The 21,300-nt window shown below is 36.6% G+C and overlaps 1 protein-coding gene and 1 non-coding gene across 2 annotated transcripts in view; both read left to right on the forward strand.

The window, feature by feature from the left end:
* HAUS6 (HAUS augmin like complex subunit 6) overlaps positions 1-21,300 on the forward strand; it is a 41,437-nt gene that overhangs the window by 15,807 nt on the left and 4,330 nt on the right. The window contains exons 8-15 of the mRNA XM_013965895.2: positions 1,759-1,929; positions 3,764-3,957; positions 4,681-4,807; positions 5,281-5,383; positions 12,107-12,188; positions 17,262-17,328; positions 17,640-17,825; positions 19,936-20,071. Coding sequence (XP_013821349.2) covers positions 1,759-1,929; positions 3,764-3,957; positions 4,681-4,807; positions 5,281-5,383; positions 12,107-12,188; positions 17,262-17,328; positions 17,640-17,825; positions 19,936-20,071 — 1,066 coding nt within the window. The remainder of the gene's footprint in view (positions 1-1,758; positions 1,930-3,763; positions 3,958-4,680; positions 4,808-5,280; positions 5,384-12,106; positions 12,189-17,261; positions 17,329-17,639; positions 17,826-19,935; positions 20,072-21,300) is intronic.
* Positions 21,006-21,077, forward strand: TRNAC-GCA. The gene has a single exon. It is a non-coding gene; the product is annotated as a tRNA-Cys (tRNA).

Here is a 21,300-nt window from a genome sequence, read left to right on the forward strand (position 1 = left end):
ATCATTGGAAGGACTGAGGCTGAAACTCCAGTAATTTGACCCCCTAATGCAAAGAGCCGACTCCTTAGAAAAGACCCTGATGCTGGGAAAGATTGATGGCAAAAGGAGAATGGGGTGGCATCTCTGACTCAATGGACATGAATCCGAGGAAACTCCAGGCGATAGTGAAGGACAGGGAAGCCCGGCGTGCTGCAGTCCATGGAATTGCAGAGTCAGACACAACTTAGTGACTAAACAACAACAGGAAATAATTATTCATTAATTCATTGACTATTTATCGATCACTTGCTAGACAGTCTTCTAGATATTATGGACTAGAGCATTGAAGAAAACAAGCAGAGTCACTTCCTTTATGGAGCTTCTAGTTCAGTGAATATGACTATTCCTGTTGTTGAATGTAGTATCTTTGATTGTAAGCTTAATAGGTTAGGTTGGTATGAAATCCATTAAGAGTTTTCATAGCAAAAAATTTTATATATTTATTTGTCTTAGTTGTGGAATATAAAGTCTTCAGTTGTGGCTTATGATATCTAGCTCCCTGACCAGGGATCGAACCTGGGCCTCCTGTATTGGGAGTGCAGAGTCTTAGCCATGGGACCACCAGAGAAGCTCACAGCTATCTCTCCTGAGTTTAGGTAATATTTAGTTTCCCTGAGTCAACTTTGAGCCACTGACAAGATAAAATTTCTAGACTTGAAAAATCTGAGACCCAGATCCTAGATCTTTGTACATTCACCAAGGAAATGCCATCCTATGAGATGTCTAGATGGCCAGCCAATGAGACTTCCTTTGTGCGACAACTTTTCTTTGTGCTGTGAGAAGACACAGACATTAACACAAATACAGTTATATTTTCTTTCCTTCTCTCTACTTTTCTAAATTCTTTTGAGGCATAATGACATACGTGCAAAAACGTGCAAAAATCATTGTATGTAGCTTGACAAAATTTCACAAAGTGAACACATCCATGTAACCAGCATTTAACTTAAGGAACAGAATGTTACCATCACCCCAGGAGCATTGAACCCCCTTTCACTCATGGCTGTTTCCTTCTAAGAATAAACACTATCCTCAGTTCTTACACTAAAGATTAGTTTTGCCTGTTTGACCCATAAATGGGCGTGTATGAAATATATTCTTTTGTATTCAGCTTCTTTCACTTAATGCTGTTTTATCCATGCTCTTGTATGTGTTCATTCTCATTGCTGTCTAATATTCTATTTTATGAGTATAGCAAAATATACTCTTTTTACTCAAGGTAATTCTTTGGATTCATTACAGTTTTTGACTATTACAAATGAGTGCTATGAACATTCGTATAATTAATTTAATAAACATAGGTTAATACATAGTTTTTGACATTTTAACTCTTTGAAACTTGAATGACTCTTAAAAGTTGATATATGGTGTTTTCTTTTTTCTCCTGAAAATCTTTTATTCCTCATGAAAAAAATCTCCTTTAGATTGATGGCGTATCAGAATACAGGAAATGCTAATTGCATCTTGAGAATGTAAGGTTTCTTAGGTATGTTTTGCAAATCATAATGGTCTAGATTCTCCTGAGAAATTCTTTAAAGTGCTGTTGAAAGTAGTATCAGTGCTTTTAGACTGTTAAAGTAGTTAATTTTTTTATCAGAAGCCATTCCAGGAATATTTCATTTGTTCCTGGGAAAGAGCATGTATTTGTGTTTTACATTTCTTTAATGTATGTATAGACTGATTATATGTAGACTTTAATATTTGTTTATGTTTTCAAAGGTTCGGTCTTTGTGGACTTCAGTGAATGAAACACTTATATTTTTGGAAAAAGAGAGAGAAGTTGTTAGTTCAGTCCTTAGTCTTGATAACAATTATACTTTAGATGGAACTAACATTGCTATCAATATTCCGAGCCTCTTACTTGATAAAATTGAAAAACAAATGTGTCAGGTAAGCATTTGATAATTAAGGAAGCTTTTGTGAAAACTCCTTTTACTTAATTATTTTATGTATTGTATATTGTTTTTCTTACAATCTTTTTCTACTGTCTTCAGAATTTACTTTAGTGTGTGTATCTGGTGAATCTTTCATAACGAGGGGTACTGTTAAGGGTGTGTATATTTATATATGTCAACTTTTATTAATTGTCTATACGTTTTATGGTGCTACATCATACAGTGTAGAGAGTAGGAGGTACTTAATAGGAAGATGATATGGTACCTAATTCTTTATAAATTCTCAAAGAGAGCAATAATGATCTCTGATAGCTAAGTTTCTTTTTAAAAAATTTCTTTTTATAAACTCTCCGTTTTCTTGTTTTTCTTTGATCTTGACTTGATTATTTTAAAGTCTTTTCTTTTAGCTTTTGTGATCTCAGTGTCTTTGCCCTCCTGTGGTGTTTCAGACTACTGTTTCCATTTTTCCATTGGTTCCTTTTTCTCTGACTCTTAAGTGAATGTGTTCCCTATTATTCCTTTAATGGTCTCGTTTCTTCCTCACGTTATAAATTATCTGTACATTCTTACCCAGTTCCATGGTCTCATCAGCCTCCTGTACAATAATATTACCAAATTGTTATTTCCAGTCTCTCCCCTTCAGTGCAAACTGTATAAAATTTTTCCACTTGCTTATAGGACATTTACATCTGAATCACTACTTTTTTTTTCTTAGTAAATTAAAATTTATTAAGCATTGACTTTATTGTCATGTAGGGGATATAAAGGCTTCCCAGGTGACTCAGTGGTAAAGAACCCTCCTGCCAATGCAGAAGACTTGGGTTTGATCCCTGGATTGGGAAGATCCCCTGGAAAAAGAAATGGCAACCCACTCCGATATTCTTGCATGGGAAATCCCCTCGACAGAGGAGCCTGGCAGGCTACAGTCCATGGGGCTGCAAAGAGTTGGGCATAACTTAGCAATTAAACAACAATAAGGGGATATAAAGATAAAATATTGTGACCCTGAAGAACTTTAATGGGTAACATGTCACGCACTTCAAATTCAGAGTACATAAAAAACTAGGATCTGTAAACACAAGTTTCTATAGGAGTTAGGCAGGTAATGTCATATAAATTAAGTATACTAATTGTGTGTAACAATAGGGATAAAGTAAAAAATGTTGTTGCATAGTTGCTAAGTCATGTCTGGCTCTTTTGCAACCCCATGGACTGTAGCCCACCAGGCAACTCTGTCCATGGGGTTCTCCAGGCAGTTATACCAGAGTGGGTTGTCATTTCCTTCTCCAGGGGATCTTCCCGACCCAGGGATCAAACCCATGTCTCTTGCATTGGCAAGCGGATTCTTAACCATTGAGCCACCAGGGAAGCACCAGGAAATGATGAAATCTTTTAAAAAAATATTGGTAACTAATTCACATGATTTTAAAACTTTGGAACTGTACAGGCCAAATAAAAATGTGTAAGTTTGGAATCAGTCTTTAGGGGCCATTCAATTTGCAACTGTTGTTAAAAAATGAATTCATGATCTTTATCGAAGCCTGATCTTTCTCCTCAATCTTTATTCTGCTTTCCATTTCTTTGCATTTATTTTATTCTAGTTTTCAACTTTTTTTACATGATACAAAAATGTAACATGGTGTGTTAATTCTTCCACAGTAGTTTTCTTTGGATCAGAATTATTTACATAATTTTATTTTTGTGTAGCTTTTTTTTCCCACTCTTGTAGCCTTTTTATATATTAGTGAGGGATATAAATATGTTCTTATAGCATTCTATTATCTTAAGAATATATAGTTCACCACTTTTTTTCCTTTCTGAATCCTTAGTTGCACATAGGAAATATTTATGAGGCTGGAAAATTGAACATCTTAACAGTTTTTTGGTTATTAAATGAAGTCTTGAAAGTAATGAAATATGAATGTTGTCAGACTGACCAAGCAAGACTGACAATAGACCTTCACTTCCTTGAAAAAGAGACCAGATTTCAGAGAGAAAGACTGTCAGATCTGAAGCATATGAGGTACACTATGAAGATCTTCTGTTATTTCATTTGGGGAAGAGTAGGATGGTTTTGATAATTTCTCAGCACAACTCTAGTTAACACCTCTGTAGCTTTGGCAAACAAATGTGAAAATTTTACTGGTACTCAAAACCATATGTCATCAACTCCTAGAGAGACACATGAATTAGAAAGAAAAATTAATGTAGTTTTCTTTTGTCTGGTGTATATTACTTGTCCTGAGTGATAGTACTTAATGAAATAATTTAAGCTTTTCTCTAGCTTTCTTTCGTGGTGGTGGTATGGTATTTAGTCACTAAGTTGTGTCCGATTCTTTTGCCATCCCATGGACTGTAGCCCACCAGGCTCCTCTGTTCTTGGGATTTCCCAGACAAGATTAGTGGAGCAGGTTGCCCTTTCTTACTCCCCGGGATCATCCTGACCCAGGGATCAAACCTGCGTCTCTTGTGCCTCTGGGATTATCAGGTGGATTCTTTATCACTGTGTCACCTGGAATGCCCTGTGTATTCTTTTTAATTTTTGTTCTTTTTTTTTCAATTTTTAAAATTGGCTGTTAAATTTTTTAAATTGAGGTTTTTAAAGAAGAGTTTAAGGTTCACAGCAAAACTGAGAAGTTACAGAGGTTTCCCAGATACACCACAAATTCTTATTTCAGTACTTTTTCTTAGTCCTTCTTTTTATATATTCATATTTTGAATGAAGTTATTTTTTATTCCATCATAGGTATAAAATAACAGAAGCTCTCAAAACTATAAGACATTCTATTGTTGAAAAACAAGAAGAATGGCATAAAAAGTGGAAAGAGTTTCTTGGCTTATCTCCTTTCAGTATAGTTAAGAGTTCTACTCCAGTAAGTAATATTGACTTGCCTTTTGGAGAATAGTTTAATCTCTTGTAATCTCTTGATTTATCATGTAACAAGTGACTTAGAAATGCTGTATGTGTATATGCTTGTCATCTTTTCATCTGAGCCTACATTTCAAATATTTTGGTTTCTGTGATTTTTCTAAATACACATTAGAATGTTCATCAAGGTGTTGTTATGATATGATTAATATTTTTAGATTCAATGGATTGTGTTAAAAAGAAAATGAGATATTTCTCTTTATGTTAGGTTCTTTTACATTTGAGGTATAGTTGGAGGACAAAGTAGTCTTCTTCTAATATTGTATTCTTTAGTTTAAAACAGTTATATAATTTGTTTGGCAATTCTATCTTTATTATGGGAAAAAGAAATCATCCTTTCATAGGTTAATTTAGTATTGTTATTATGGTACTGAGTAAAGTGTGTATATTTCAAAATAACAAATTCTTTGTTTTGAGGCTGTGGATCTTTTACCGCCTATGTCTCCACTTTCGTTTGATCCTGCCTCAGAGGAAGCATATGCGAGGAGCATTCTTTTACAGTATCCTGCTTCACTTCCAGGTTGGTTTTTTACTTTTTTTCTCTTTTAAATTCGTCTCTCATTAATATTTCTCACTATAATAATAGTTCTTACATATTCTTTCATGTTTTTTTTTTTCCCAGTTACATTTTGTGGTGAAATACATATAGCATTTTGGTCATTGCAAAGTGTCCAACTCAGTGGCATTTAGTAAATTTGCAAAGGTGTGCAACCATTACCACTAGCTAATTCTGCGGATTTTTATTACCTCAAAAGAAAACTTGGTACCTATTGTGCAGTCACTCCTCATTTCCCCCTCTCCCCGACCATGACAATGACTAACATACTTCCAGTCTCTGTGAATTTGCCTACACCATATAATAAGCTTATTGTGTCGCCTTTCTTTACTTGCATAGTTTTTTACTGCATTAATCTTTGTATTGTTTCCACCATTTGGCTACTATGAGTAATGCTGCTGTTAATATTCATTTATAAGTTTTTGTGTAGAAGCCCACATTTTTTAACATGAAAGAATACCTAACCATTGCCTGTTTCTGCAGTTGAGATTTTTGCTTTAAATGTGTATTTTTCTTTGCTAAACCATTTGAAATGTTAACACTTTACTCTTAAGTGTTTCAGCATGCACTCTCATGAAAATAAGGACTTTTTCCTGTTTAATTGCCATTAATTATATATTTAAAATTAATAATAGTTCTATAATATCTCATCCAGTTTCCTCAAATATCATACCATTGTCACACCTCAAAGTTAATTTCTCTGCAATATCTAATAGCCATTTCATACTTAGTCTCCCCAGTTGTCTGCTGCTTGTGTACAAGAAATTGTTATTGGGTTCAGTAAATGTAAGGTAGATAGGTAGAGGAATGAGTGAATAAAAAATGTTGAAATATGTAGCCAGTGAGGAGTAGGTCACAGTAGAGTTCAGGCAGGTATTCGATCATGGCAGCAGTCAGCACGGGCCTTAGGAAGAAAAGGATAACCACAACATAGGTGATTTGTTTGAGAGTCAGGTGTATGTGAGGAGGACACTAATTGGGAAACATCATAGACCAGAGAGCACGGGTCAAGGATAGGAGCCAGCAGAAGTGTAGACAGAAAAGACTGCATAGTTTGATGAATGAAGACTTTCAGATTCAGAGCATTATTTATGATGACAATTACTTTGATAGTTGTTGACATATCTGGTTGGCATTATATTCTCACTTCAGCTTGGAAAGGGCCTTTTTACTCTTGGTATACTTAGTTTGAGTGAAAGTTGCCCAGTAATGTCCAGCTTTTTGCGACCCAATGAACTATAGCATGCCAGGCTTCCCTGTCCATCACCAACTCCCGGAGCTTGCTCAAACTCATGTCCGTTGAGTCTGTGATGCCATCCAACCATCTCATCCTCTGTTGTCCCCTTCTCCTCCTGCCTTCAATCTTTCCCAGCATCAGGGTCTTTTCCAGTGAGTCAGGTCTTTGCATCAGGTGGCCAAAGTATTGGAGCTTCAGCTTCAGCATCAGTCCTTCCAATGAATATTCAGGACACATTTCCTTTAGAATTGATGGTTTAATCTCCTTGCAGTCCAAGGGACTCTCAAGAGTCTTCTCCAGCACCACAGTTCAAAATAATCAGTTCTTTGGCACTTAGCTTTTTTTATGGTCCAGCTCTCACATCCATACTTGACTACTGGAAAAACCATAGCTTTGACTAGACAGACCTTTTTTGGCAAAGTAATGTCTCTGCTTTTTAATATCCTGTCTAGCAGGGTCATAGCTTTTCTTACAAGGAACAAGTATCTTTTAATTTCATGGCTATAGTTACCATCTGCAGAGATTTTGGAACCCAAGAAAATAAAGTCTGTCACTATTTCCATTGTTTCCCTACCTATTTGCCATGCAGTGATGGGACTGGATGCCATGATCTTTGTTTTTTGAATGTTGAATGTTAAGCCAGCTTTTTCACTTCTCTTTCACTTTCATCAAGAGGCTCTTTAGTTCTTCGCTTTCTGCCGTAAGGGTGGTGTCATCTGCCTATCTGAGGTTATTGATATTTTTCCCAGCAATCTTGATTCCAGCTTGTGTTTCATCCACACCAACATTTCACATGATGTACTCTGCATATAAATTAAATAAGGAGGGTGAAAATATACAGCCTTGACGTACTTCTTTCCCAATTTTGAACCAGTCTGTTGTTTCATGTCCTGTTCTAACTGTTGCTTCTTGAACTGCATACAGATTTCTCAGGAGGCAGGTCAGGTGGTTTGGTATTCCCATCTCTTTAAGAATTTTCTACAGTTTGTTGTGATCCACACAGTCAAAGGCTTTGATGTAGTCAATAAAGCAGAAATAGATGTTTTTTTTGAACTCTCTTGCTTTTTCCATGATCCAGCGGATGTTGGCAATTTAATCTCTGGTTCCTCTGCCTTTTCTAAGTCCAGCTTGAACATCTGAAAGTTCACGGTTCACATACTGTTGAGGCCTGGCTTGGACAATTTTGAGCCTTACTGTGCTAGTGTGTGAGAGGAAAGCAATTATGTGGTAGTTTGAGCATTCTTTGACATTGCCTTTCTTTGGGATTGGAATGAAAACTGACCTTTTCCAGTCCTGTGGCCACTGCTGAGTTTACCAACTTTGCTGGCATATTGAGTGCAGCACTTTAACAGCATCATCATCTTTCAGGATTTGAAATAGCTCAACTGGAATTCCATCACCTCCACTAGCTTTGTTCATAGTGTTGCTTCCTAAGGCCCACTTGACTTCACATTCCAGGATGTCTGGCTCTAGGTGAGTGATCACACTATTGTGGTTATCTGGGTCATGAAGATCTTTTTTGTACAGTTCTTCTGTGTATTCTTGGCACCTCTTAATATCTTCTGCTTCTGTTAGGTCCGCACCATTTCTGTCCTTTATTGAGCCCATCTTTGCATGAAATGTTCCTTTGGTATCTCTAATTTTCTTGACGAAATGTCTAGTCTTTCCCATTTTGTTGTTTTCCTCTATTTCTTTGCATTGATTGCTGAGGAAGACTTTCTTATCTATCCTTGCTATTCTTTAGAACTCTGCATTCAGATGGGTATATCTTTATTTTTCTCTTTTGCCTTTAGCTTCTCTTCTTTTCTCAGCTATTTGTAAGGCCTCTTCAGGCAGTCATTTTCCCTTTTTGCATTTCTTTTTCTTGGGAATGGTCTTGATCGCTGCCTCCTGTACAACGTCACAAACCTCTATCCTTAGTTCTTCAGATACTCTGTCTATCAGATCTAATCCCTTGAATCTATTTGTCATTTCCACTGTATAATCGTAAGGGATTTGATTTAGGTCATACCTGAATGGTCTAGTGGTTTTCTCTACTTTGTTCAATTTCAGTCTGAATTTGGCAATAAGGAGCTCATGATATAGCCACAGTCAGCTCCTAGTCTTGTTTTTGCTGACTGTATAGAGTTTCTCCATCTTCGGCTGCAAAGAATATAATGAATCTGATTTCGTTTATTGACCATCTGGTGATGTCCATGTGTAGAGTTGTCTCTTGTGTTATTGGAAGAGGGTGTTTGCTGTGACTAGTGCATTCTCTTGGCAAATCTCTGTTAGCCTTTGACCTGCTTCATTTTGTACTCTAAGGCCAAATTTGCCTGTTACTCCAGGTATCTCTTGACTTACTAATTTTGCATTCCAGTCCCTATAATGAAAAGGACATCTGTTTTGGGTGTTAGTTCTAGAAGGTCTTGTAGGTTTTCATAGAACTGTTCAATTTCAGCTTCTTCAGCATTTCTGGTTGGGGCATAGACTTGGATTAATGTGACATTGAATGGTTTGCCTTGGAAATAAACAGAGATCATTCTGTGGTTTTTGAGAGTGCACCCAAAGACTGTATTTTGGACACTATTATTGACTATGATGGCTACTCCATTTTTTCTAAGGGATTCTTGGCCACAGTAGTAGATATAATGGTCATCTAAGTTAAATTCGCCCATTCCAGTCCATTTTAGTTTTCTGATTTCTGAAATATTGATGTTTACTCTTGCTATCTTCTATTTGACCACTTCCAATTTACCTTGATTCATGGACCTAATGTTCCAGGTTCCTATGCAATATTGTTTTTTACAGCATTGGACTTTTCTTCCACCACCAGTCACATCCATAACTGGGTGTTGTTTTTGCTTTGGCTCTGTCTCTTCATTCTTTCTGGTGTTATTCTCCACTCTTCTGTGGGTGCCTACTGACCTGGAGGATTCATCCTTCAGTGTCGTATCTTTTTGCCTTTTCATACTGTACATGGGGTTCTCAAGGCAAGAATACTGAAGTGATTTGCATTCTCTTCTCCAGTGGACCACGTTTTGTCAGAACTCTCCACCATGAGCCATCTGTTTTGGGTGGCCCCACACCCCACACGGCATGGCTCATAGTTTCACTGAGTTAGACAAAATTTCCATTACTTTTTAGAAATCACATATAAGTGAACCATATAGTATTTGTCTTTCTCTGACTAGTTTCAATAAACCTAATATTCTTTAGGTCCATCCATGTTGTGCAAATGGCAATGTTCTACTCTTTTATGGCTGAGAAATATTCATATAAATATCCATTATGTCTGCATGTGTGCTATGTTGCTTCAGTTGTGCCTGACTCTTTGTGATGCTATGGACTGTAGTCTGCCAGGCTCCCCTGTCCATGGGATTATTCAGGCAAGAATACTGGAGTTGGTTGCCATGCCCTCCTCCAGGGGATCTTCCCCACCCAGGGTATGAACCTGAGTCTCCTGCAGCTCTTGCATTGCAGGCAGATTCTTTACTGCTGAGCCACTGGGGAAGCCCGAAATATCCATTATATATATATATGTGTATATATATATACACATAGATATACACACACACACACACACACACACACATATACACATATATATGCGCATTTATACCACTTCTTCGTAAGCCAGTAATCTGTTGATGGAAACTTGGTTTGCTTCTATGTCTTAACTATTATAAATAGTGCTGCTGTGAACATTGAGATGCATGTGTTTTTTCAAATAAGAGTTTTTGTTTTTTCTGCATATATATCCAGGAGTGGAGTTGCTGGATCAAATGGTAGTTTTGCTTTTAGATTTGTAAGGCATCTCCATATGTTTTCTATGGTTGCTGCACCAGTTTACATTCCTCTGTGTAGGAGGGTTCCCTTGTGTCCACATCCTCTCCAGCATTTATTATTTGTAGATTTTTTTATGGTAGCCATTCTAACCAGTGTGAGGTTGATATTGTGGTGTCAATTTGCATTTCTCTAATAATTAGTAATGTTGAGCATATTTTCGTGTGTCTATTGACTATCTGTATGTCTTCTTTGGAGAAATGTCTTCTTTACTTTTGAATGATAGATTGGTTATAAGATTCAAGATCAAGACTAATTTTTCCTTGAGGCTTTGATAATATGCCATCATTACTTTCTGCCTTCTTTTTGAAACATTTGCTGTCAGTCTAATTGTCATTCATTTGTAGGTAATTTTTGATCTCTGGTTGCTTTTAAGACTTCTATTTATTTATTTTTTAAAAGAGTTTTCTATCTATCTATTTATTTATTTATGGCTGCATTTGGTCTTTGTTGCTCTGTTGGCTTTCTCCAGTTGGAGTGAGCAGGGGCTACTCTTTGTTGTGGAGCACAGGCCATAGGGCACGTGGGTTTCAGTGGCTGCAGCACATTGTCTCAGTAGTTGTGGCTCACGGGCTCTAGAGGGTGGGCGTAGTAGTTGTGGCACACAGGCTTAGTTACCTCACGACATGTGGGATCTTCCTGGACCAGGGATCAAACCAAAGTCCCCTGCATTGGAAGGCAGATTCTTAACCTCTAAACCACCAAGGGAAGCCCTGGAATGGTTTATAAATAACAGAAACTACATCATCATTAGTAGGTTCAAAAGCTTAGGACATTGAAAATGTTGAAAGGTGGCATTATGATGAATTAAAAGAAAACTTTGTAATACACATTGGTTTCTTATATAGTAACACCCTGGACATGTATAAATGATCTTTCAGAATCAAACATGTTGAAAGAAGAGGAGCTCCTGGAATATCTAATCCTTTCACATACAGCCATGACTTCCTTCAATTTTATTTCCTGTCATGCTTCTCCACTAGATATATGCTATGCCCTGGCACACCAAACGTGCACCTTATTCTCCTAGTACTTTGATGGCTTCTTCATGTTCCCTACTCTGGACCAGGTGCCTTTCTGCCTTCTTGCATTCTGTGTGCGCTTGTATTATAATACTATAATAATATGTCATAATGCTTTTCTTATCGATAGTCTCTCCTATACTGATTTCTTGAAGGCAAGTATCCATTTAAAATTTTTTTTCCCCATTGTTAGTACTGCAGTGACATAGTTATTAAATGGTATGTTGAAGAATAAATACATAGCAGTTGATGTTGTAGATGCTGGGTTAAACTATGCTAAGTACTATAACTTTTGGCTGGTTTATTTGGTAAGTGCATTGTCTGTGTACTTAAACACGAAACATGGCTATATATAATACTAGAGAATTGTGGATTGTCCCTTTTGGGGAAACTTTGTGTGACCTATCTTTTTAGGAGAGCCTGTTGTACATATTCTCCATACTGTCATGTGTATTACTTTATAGTTAATAATTGAATAATTATCTTTTCCTATTAGCATTTATTTTATTTTTTTATTTTCTTCTGTTTAGAACTTCAAGAGAGCTCTAAATATTAGAATGTACAAGCATAATTAAAGAGTAATTAATTTTTCTATTCCTTTAGTTACACCTAAGCAACTTATCCAGGAAAATAATTGCAGAAGAGCAAGTGATATACTGGAAACTAAATCTGATCCAGCCAACAGGTAAAACAGATTTGATTTTCGTATTGATTATTTTTCCTCTTCATTAATTTTAGTTCCATCTTCAGCCAGTTTTCAAGCTTCTCTAGTATGGGATAGCTTATAACTTTCTTCTCTTAATCAGATGGTGTTTTCCCACTGTGGATCCCCTTTTTCTGGAAAGATTCAACATTTCTGATGCATGGTCATTTTTTCCTCTTCTATTCTTATCTAAATGTCAAAACTCATGGGGATTACCTAATTTTTGAAGAGAAAGATATATATGAAAATTATCTAATACAAATTTGGGAATTTTCGCATTTCTGTGTCTGTGAACTTTGAAGTCACTTGTTGACTGCTGACTAAATCCAAGTGTTTAGGGACTTCTGAAATTACCTAGATGGTGGTTTTCAGTCTGTTCTGCAGCTCCCTCCGATGCTGTGGATGAGTCAGACTTAGTCTGTGGCTGTTCCATCCTTTGCCACTTCAACCTGAGCAGCTTACTTTTATCTATATTGTATATTGGGGTTTTATATGCCATTTGATAGAAAGAGTTCTATGCTTAAAATTTTTTTTGGGGGGGAAGACTTCTGATTCAATCAAATCCCCAAGTTTAGCATGATTAAGCTGAACCTAGTTAGTTTATTGTAACTAACTAGTAGTAGTCTTATTTTATTTATTGCCTTTTTTCTGTACTATTCTATTTTGGCCCTTAAATAAACTGACGTCAGATTATAAAAGCAAAAATCTCTAAATGTGTATATGTTTCTCCTTTAATAAACATTATTAACTAGCAGTCAAACACAGACATCCTAAACAGATTCCTTTTTTGTTGTTTTTTTGATTACCATTCAATTTAAATAGGTGTCTTTTAGTTCACGTTCCCCATTTTAATGAGGCACAGGTACGGAAACAAAATACTTAGAATAATTCTAAAAATAAGATTCTAAATTTTAAGTGACTTCAGGCCTCCTGCATTTTGTATGCTCTTAGTAAGTTATGATAATTTAAAACACCATCAGTTCAGTTCAGTTGTGCAGTTGTGTCTGACTCTTTGCGACCCTGTGGACTGCAGCACGCCAGGTTTCCTTGTCCATCACCAACTCCCAGAACTTGCTCAAACTTGTGTCCATCGACTCGGTGATGCCATCCAGCCATCTCATCCTCTGTCGTCCCCTTCTCCTCCTGCCTTCAGTCTTTCCCAGCATCAGGGTCTTTTTAGTTCTTCGCATGAGGTGGCCAAAGTACTGGAGTTTCAGCTTCAGCATCAGTCCTTCCAGTGAATATTCAGGACTGATTTCCTTTAGGATTGACTGGTTTGATCTCCTTGCCATCCAAGGGACTCTCAAAAGTTGTCTCCAACACCACAGTTCAAAAAACACCATAACCAGAGTTAAAACTTAAATGTGAAATTATGCTATTGGCAGTTTCCTCTGCAGTAATTTTCTGTTCATAGAAGGTCGAGACTACTTGTGAAAGAATTTTACTTTTGTTTTTAGCTATGGATGTGATGTTGATTTTCTAAATACCTAAAAGAAATTTAATGAAATATTCAGTGAAGACCTGGTATTAAAGAAACTGAAGTTATTGGGCTTGCTAATTTTACCCTCTTATCACAGTTGTTCCTAAAGCATGCCTCTTAGAGGGAAATAGTTGGTGCTCCCAGTCTGTTATTTTTTTCCTGTCTTTTCTTGAGGGAACAAATTTATTTTGGTTAACGTCTCTTGCTGGACTAAAGATTAATGGAGTTAGTAGAGTAATTCACAAATCTGATTTTATTTTTGAACAACATGAACCTTAAGATTCTTTTGAGGTAGAATTTTGTACTAAGACGTACTATCAGAATTCTACAGGAGCCAGACACTTAGTCCTTAAAAATTTAATTCAAATAGAATTCCCTTAAAGTAGGAAAAAGTTGTTTTAAATAATTTTCAGTTCCTGCTTTATCCTCTTTCAAGCTCCTGGAGCTTTTAACTGTCTTGGGATACTTAATTTTACTTATAGGTTGGGATATTAAAAGAAGGTAGAGGAAGGCTTTTGGTGATGAAGGATAAATGCTTAATGGGAAATGAAAGTTTATTACTGCTTAATAGAAGAATAGAAGAGAGGTGAAGAGTTGAATTACTGAGATGTAGAAGTAAAATTTCTTCTCAGAATTGTTTATTAAAAAAGGTATTTTGTAATAAAATGTTTCATGTGTAATGCGGGTAGATTGCACTTAAAGAAATACCCCTTTTGGGGCATACAGTACAGCTGTTACACTAAATATTTATAGAGGCATCATCTTATATCAGTGTCACTATAGTTAATTGGGAAATGCATATGTGAAAATGGTTAAACTATTCAGTTAAAAAACGTGAAATGAATGTAGGTTTTAGAGTAAGTGTGTTGTTTGACTTTTCACAAGTACTAAAATATAAAGAGTCTTCTCCATAAATCTCCTGGCTTGGTTTTGATCAGAGTGATGGAGGCTTCACTATACCTACAATCAGAATTCAATAACTGGTGATGTCTTTGCTGCACACTGTGGGTAGTACCTTTCTTTGCAATGGTTCCTGGGAAGGAGGTTTCCATGATATTTCTAGGGGTGGTGATGCAGTTCTTCTAGACCTTTAAGCTCTAGTTTCTCCTTTATTGCACTTCAGAGATAGGGCAGTGTGATATTGCATGCATTCCAAATAAACATCCTTAGACTTAGAAATTGAATTCTAATCTCATTTTATTATTTCCTTCTTCTTTAATTATTTCTCTGTTAATTGTAGACATATTATAACAACAACAACAAATGAAAAATTCAAAAAACTGGCTAAAATTTCTAACAAATCACTTTTCAGATTCTTTCCCAAGTTCTTTTTAGACTTTACTTATAATTTTAGTTCTAATCAAAGCATGAATATAGTCTTGTATTCTAAAATACAAAATTTCCCAACATTAGCATAGCATAAATGCATTTTTTTAAGTTTGTGTATGTGTTTAACATTATATAACCACTTAAAATGCTTTGTAATATTTCATTTATTTTTAGACTTTCAGTTTTCCTTAAAATTTTACTATAAAAAGCATGTATTTTTTCTTTTGGAAGTGCTTTTAAGGCAAATTTCCACTATGGGATCAGTACCCTTTTTATCTGGATTTCTTGGGTCTCGGTTTTGGCATGGCAAGTGGGTAGAGAGTAAAGACTGAGCCAGGGCTCAATTCAATTTAAAGTTGAATTGAATATTAGCAAGACTAACAGCACGTTGCCACTTGAGAAATGAGAGAGAAGAGGTATAGAATGTGGTTTCATTTTTCTCTCTTATGAGACTCTGCAAGAATGATTCAAATAGAAAAATTTGGTGGCATCTGTAGAACCTCATCTTCAAGTGGCATTTATTCATTGATCAATCTATCCATTAATCAATTTATCCATTTATCAGTTACAAATATGTGTGGTACTACCAAGTGTCAGGCACTGTTAGGACTTGGGAATAGCCTTTGGTAAGATATAGTCTTTGTCCTCAAGGAGCTCACCAGTCTTTTGGTGGCATCTTAGCGGTGTTTGTCCATAACTTGCTGGCCCTGCTTTAAAGGGCTTTCTGATCATTTTCTTGTTAAGTTTGGTGAAGAATTTAGATGAAGTCACACTAGATAGTAATTACTAATCTTTTGCTCTAGATATCTAGATCATATCCTGTCAAGACAAAGTTGAGGCTTCAGTGATTTTTGAATTATGTTTGGAAGGTAGATTTCAAGAAGGGCACATTTGAAAAAGTTTGAAAGGAATATTTGCTATTATGTGAAATATTTGCAAAGCTGTTAGTTTTGTACTTTTCTGTGAACAGAAAGGAAAAAATCAGCATGCTTGATGTTGAAAGTGGTAATCCTACCTTTCACTTCACCTGTAAAGCTTTTGGTCAGTGGGCAGACCCAATCCATGATTGAATTTGAAAGCACTTTCAAGATGAAGATAAATGATTAAAGTTATCATTACTTTGAAGGCTTAAAAAATATTTAATACCCTCTTTTGTAATTATAGTAAAAAGATGCATAAGGTTTTCATGTTTACCAAAAGGGGCAAGAGAATCTAAGAGATTAAGGAACACCATGTGTAGAATGCGTGCTTGCGTGCTTAGTCGCTGCAGTTGTGTCTGACTCTTTGCAGCCCTGTAGGCCATGACCTGTCAGGTTCCTCTGTCCATGTGATTCTCCAGGCAAGAATACAGGAGTGGGTTGCCATTTCCTTCTCTGACCTGAGACAAGTCAAAACGTGTAGAATAGGACTTCCTAAGTGGTTGGTGGTAAAGAACTCACCTGCCAGTGCAGGAGACATAGGAGATGCTGGTTCGATCCCTGGGTTGTAAGATCCCCTGGAGGAGGGCATGGCAACCCACTCCAGTATTCTTGCCTGGAGAATCCCGAGCCTGGTGGGCTCGGGATCACAAAGAGTTGGATCCAACTGAAGCAACTTAGCATGCACACAAGTGTAGAATGTCACAAATTAAAGTTTTATGACTTTACTATAATATATTTGCCATAGAAAATTCAGCATAAGAGAAATTGCTTTTGGACCTGAAATATCCAAAGAAGCTTACAGTTTCTGCTACAATGCTTCTGTTATCTGAAGCCTGAAAGAAAGTGAAAGTGAAGTCACTTGTTGGACTCTTTGCAACCCCATGCACTGTAGCCTATCAGGCTGCTCAGTCCATGGAATTTTCCAGGCAAGAGTACTGGAGGGGGTTGCCATTTCCTTTTCCGTGGGATCTTCTGGCAATAATGTGATTCTAGTTAACTGAATTTGTTTTTACCCTGTACTCAAGTTTCTGAGTGTTCATCAAGTCATCTAACCTGTGTAAAAAATGCTGTTGACTTAAAATACATAGTGGGTAAGGAAAATGTTCAAATTTGGGAGGCTGATACACAAGTTGGGCTGAAGTACTGCTCTAATTGTCACTATACCTCCCTAGAATAATACACTGCCTTTTGATGACCGGGACGAATTGAGAGAAATCGTAACGGACAGATACGGGGCAGACAGTTTCTTTAGAATATTCAGATATATCAAGTGAATGGAATTGTTTCTTATTCATAACTTGGATTTAATAATATTTTTCCTTTTAGCCCTGCTTCTTTCCTGTTACAGCCGGTTCCACCATTAGGTGGAGACATTGTTACATTACTTGAAAAGGTACGTTTTAAAGCAATTTAAAATTAATTCTGACCATAGTTATTTATGATAAAATATTCTTTACTTTTGTTTATATCTCAAATTAAATTTCTGTTTTCACACTTCCCTGTTTGTGAACATTATGTACCATTCCTATTAAACATTTTTTACTACTTCTAAATGGAAATATTGGAATTTTAAAATTGCGTCAGTGAACATAGTTTTTATAGTAACGTTAACAACTTTTTATAGGTTCATGATAACTCTAGAACCTCTAATAAAGATCAGGTACCATTATTAAGTTTTTAACGTTACACATCTATCTTTTTCAGGACACGAAGTTGATAACTCTTAGAGAGAAAAATGAAACAGTTCCTAAGAAAACACCAGAATTTAAAGTGGAAGACTCTTCATCATCAAATATTGCAAAGAATACAGATAGTAGTGCATGTGGAGGGTCTCTGCCAGCTAAAAAAAGCAATCCATTCCAGAAAGAGCAAGATCATCTGGTAGAAGAGGTTAGAAAAAGATTGTAATAAGTATACTGATATGTTATTTTCTCGATGGTATTGGGGTTGTAAGTGAAGTATAGTTAATTATTGATTAACTAGGGGTATTTTTGGAAAGGAGGTCACAGATTATTATGTGACAAAAGCAAAGTTTGTCCTCCCCTAAAGTAGGAAAGATATAATGAAGTAAACTTACTTAGTTAAGATTACATCCATAGTTTAGAACCCATGTACCATTCTATACCTATCCAAGAGTGTAAAAATAATACATGTATAATATGTTTTGAATTAATCATTATATAAATTGTTAGATAGATAATACCCAATGATTATACTTTATTAAAATACTCTTATCTGTTCCTTAGCTGAGCTTCCTCTGTTTTTGAATTTTAGAACAAAGGCTGTACAATATGTATTATCACTAAGTGAAAGTTTTGTCCTGCTTTTTAAATATTTCAGAAGTGAAAATGCGTGATTGTTTATGATCTTGGTTTTCTTAACCAGCTCTGTTCCTTAATACTTTTCTACTTTTCACTGATAAGTGACCATATAATACTACTAATGCTGAGTATTAGAACTCACTTTACATAAATTAAATGGCTAGGCTATTCTTTAATGTTATTTTTATTACATATTTCCCATTGTTTGAATTTGGATAAACAGCGGGACAGTATATCAGCTGTTTTACGTTCCTGAGCAACTGAAAGAAAATTTTGGTTTAGTGCATATTGATTCATTCATTGTTTCATGGTCTCTAAGTATTTTTAAATCTCTAAAATTTTGTTGTTTCTCTGTATTAGCTGATTGACTCTGTACTAAAGAAAAGATGGTTAGTCATTCTTTTTTTCTTTCCTGATATGGGAGGAAAGGCACGTTTTTTGGCTAAAAGAATTGATAGTAGCAGTGGTATGAGAAGGGAAGGAAGAGGAGAGTCCTAACATCTCATAAAGCTCTGAAAAGTGAAATTAATTCTAATAGTGTTTATGACAGGGCTTCCCTGGTGTCTCTGTGGTGAAGAATCTGCCTGCTGATGCAGGAGACTCGGGTTCAGTCTCTGGATTGGGAAGATCCTCTGAAGAAGAAAATGACAACCCACTCCAGTATTCTTGCTCGGGAAATCCCATGGATAGAGGAGCCTGGTGGGGTTGCATACAGTCCGTGGGGTTGCAAATGAATCAACACAACTTAGTGACTAAACAATAACAAGAGTGGTGTTTATGACAAGGAATATTTAGTGTTAGAATTCTAAGAAGCCATCTCTTTTCATGGAGGAGGGTGAACTGGAGTCAGTTGATTATGGTTGTAGGCAGTTTCTTTTTTAGGAATCTCAGGGCACAGAGATTTTAACTTGCTTATTTTTGTTTTCTGGTTTTATTAAAATTTAGTATAGAGTGCTATTTTCATATTGTACACATTTCTCTATTTAAAAAATATATTCCTATGTTTTGTTCATTAATTTATGTCTGATGGTGAGGTTACTGAGAAAGAAGTATGTTGTCACCATAATGTACTCTATTAATAGAGGTGCCACTGTTCAGTGGACTTTAAGAAGAACCATGTATGCTTTTTTTTTTTTTGTGAAGTCGCTCAGTCGTGACCGACTCTCTGCTACCACATGGACTGCAGCCTGCCAGGCTCCTCTGTCCATGGGATTTTCCAGGCAAGAATACTGGAGTGGGCTGCCATTTCCTTCTCCAGAGGATCTTCCCAACCCAGGGATCGAACCTGGGTCTCTCACATTGTAGGCAGATGCTTTTACCTTCTGAGCCACCAGGGAAGTCCTAGAACTGGTCATTTTAGCAGATATGGAATTGTGAAGCTCATAAGTGTGGCAGATAGCTCAGATCACTGCAGTCAGAACTATCTGTGTCTAAATCTTTGCAGGTGTAAAGATTTATCTTTTTCTCTATGTAACAGGATATTCATTTAAGATAAGCAGGGAGGAAATGGGTTTGGGGTTTGAGTTCGCTTTACAGGACTGTGCTTATATAGTCTGTGTGAAGTGTCTGGGAGCTACATTGCTGAGCTTATTTTTGAGCATGTTGCTGTCATTATGGCTTTTGTTGTAGTCTACCAGTGGGCTTTATATTTTTGATTTACTTTTTCTTTTCTGTTTTAGGTTGCAGGGGCAGTTTTATCTAATTCACCACAGCTCTCTGAAGGAAAAGAAGTAAAATTGGAAGAACTAATTGACTCTCTAATTTCTAACCCGTTCTTAACAAGGAGTCAAATTCCCCGAACTCCAGAAAACTTGAGTAAGTTAATAATGCTTTTGGTCACTTTTCTTTCTTAGACATACTACTGTTAGAACCATGGTCTGACAGATCTTCTGAAATTCACTTTAAAGTTGTTTTCCGTATCTTTCAGTTTAGTGGCATTGGCTATATTTGTTTTGATGTGGGGGACTTTTATTGAAATACTGTGAGCACTGTCACTTATATGGCAGTCCTTCAGCAGTATTATTTTGCCCTGATAACTATACAGTTTTATTTTTGTTGTTTTACTTGGCTTTTTCTTGGAAAATATTTTAGTTGATTACTTAAAAAAAAAATCCTCTGCCTCCACATCTGATTTGTGATTAACATTTATAGAGTTGTTGTTTAGTTGCTAAGTGTTGTCTGACTCTTTTGTGTGACCCCATGGACTGTTGCCTGCTAGGCGCCTCTGTCCATGGGATCTTCCAGGCAAGGATACTGTAGTAGGTTGCCATTTCCTTCTCCAGGGGATCTCCTTAACCCGGGATCAAACCCATGTCTCCTGCATTGGCAGGCAGATTCTTTACCACTGAGCCACCTGGGAAGCCCACTTACAGAGTATGGAGGCTATATTCTTCTAGTCAACAACCAGCAGCATCAGCCAAAAACTGTGTGTACAGAGATCTCATCTATTGCTCCGAAGCTAGTCAGACTCTCCAGTAGTTTAGTTTCTTCTTACAACCTGTATCGTGTAGGCAAAGTTCTGATATTCTTGTCCTCATGTAGGCACATCATCCTGGATGAGTGAGTAAGTGTAATTTCCATTATACTGCTAGAAATGACATATTGAAAGTTAAATGGATTCAGTTCAGGTTGAACCTAGCCACTGTATAGGTTGGTGTTTGGCAAACTACATCTTGAGAACCACATCGGCCCACTGTATGTTTTTATACATAAAGTTGTTTTGAACACAACCTTGTTCATTTGTCAGGCTTCCCTGGTGGCTCAGAGGTTAAAGCATCTGCTTGCAATGCAGGAGACCCAGGTTCGATCCCTGGGTTGGGAAGATCCCCTGGAGAAGGAAATGGCGACCCACTCCAGTATTCTTGCCTGGAGAATCCCATGGACAGAGGAGCCTGGTAGGCTACAGTCCATGGGGTTGCAAAGAGTCAGACACGACTGAGCGACTTCACTTTCTTTCTTTCTTTGTTCATTTCTCAGCATATCTTTTATGGCTGCTTTCACACACACAACAGTGACAGAACTGAACAGTTGCCACAGACAAGATG

Source organism: Capra hircus, chromosome 8, assembly GCF_001704415.2.
Source record: "Capra hircus breed San Clemente chromosome 8, ASM170441v1, whole genome shotgun sequence".
NCBI classification, from domain to species: Eukaryota; Metazoa; Chordata; class Mammalia; order Artiodactyla; family Bovidae; genus Capra; species Capra hircus.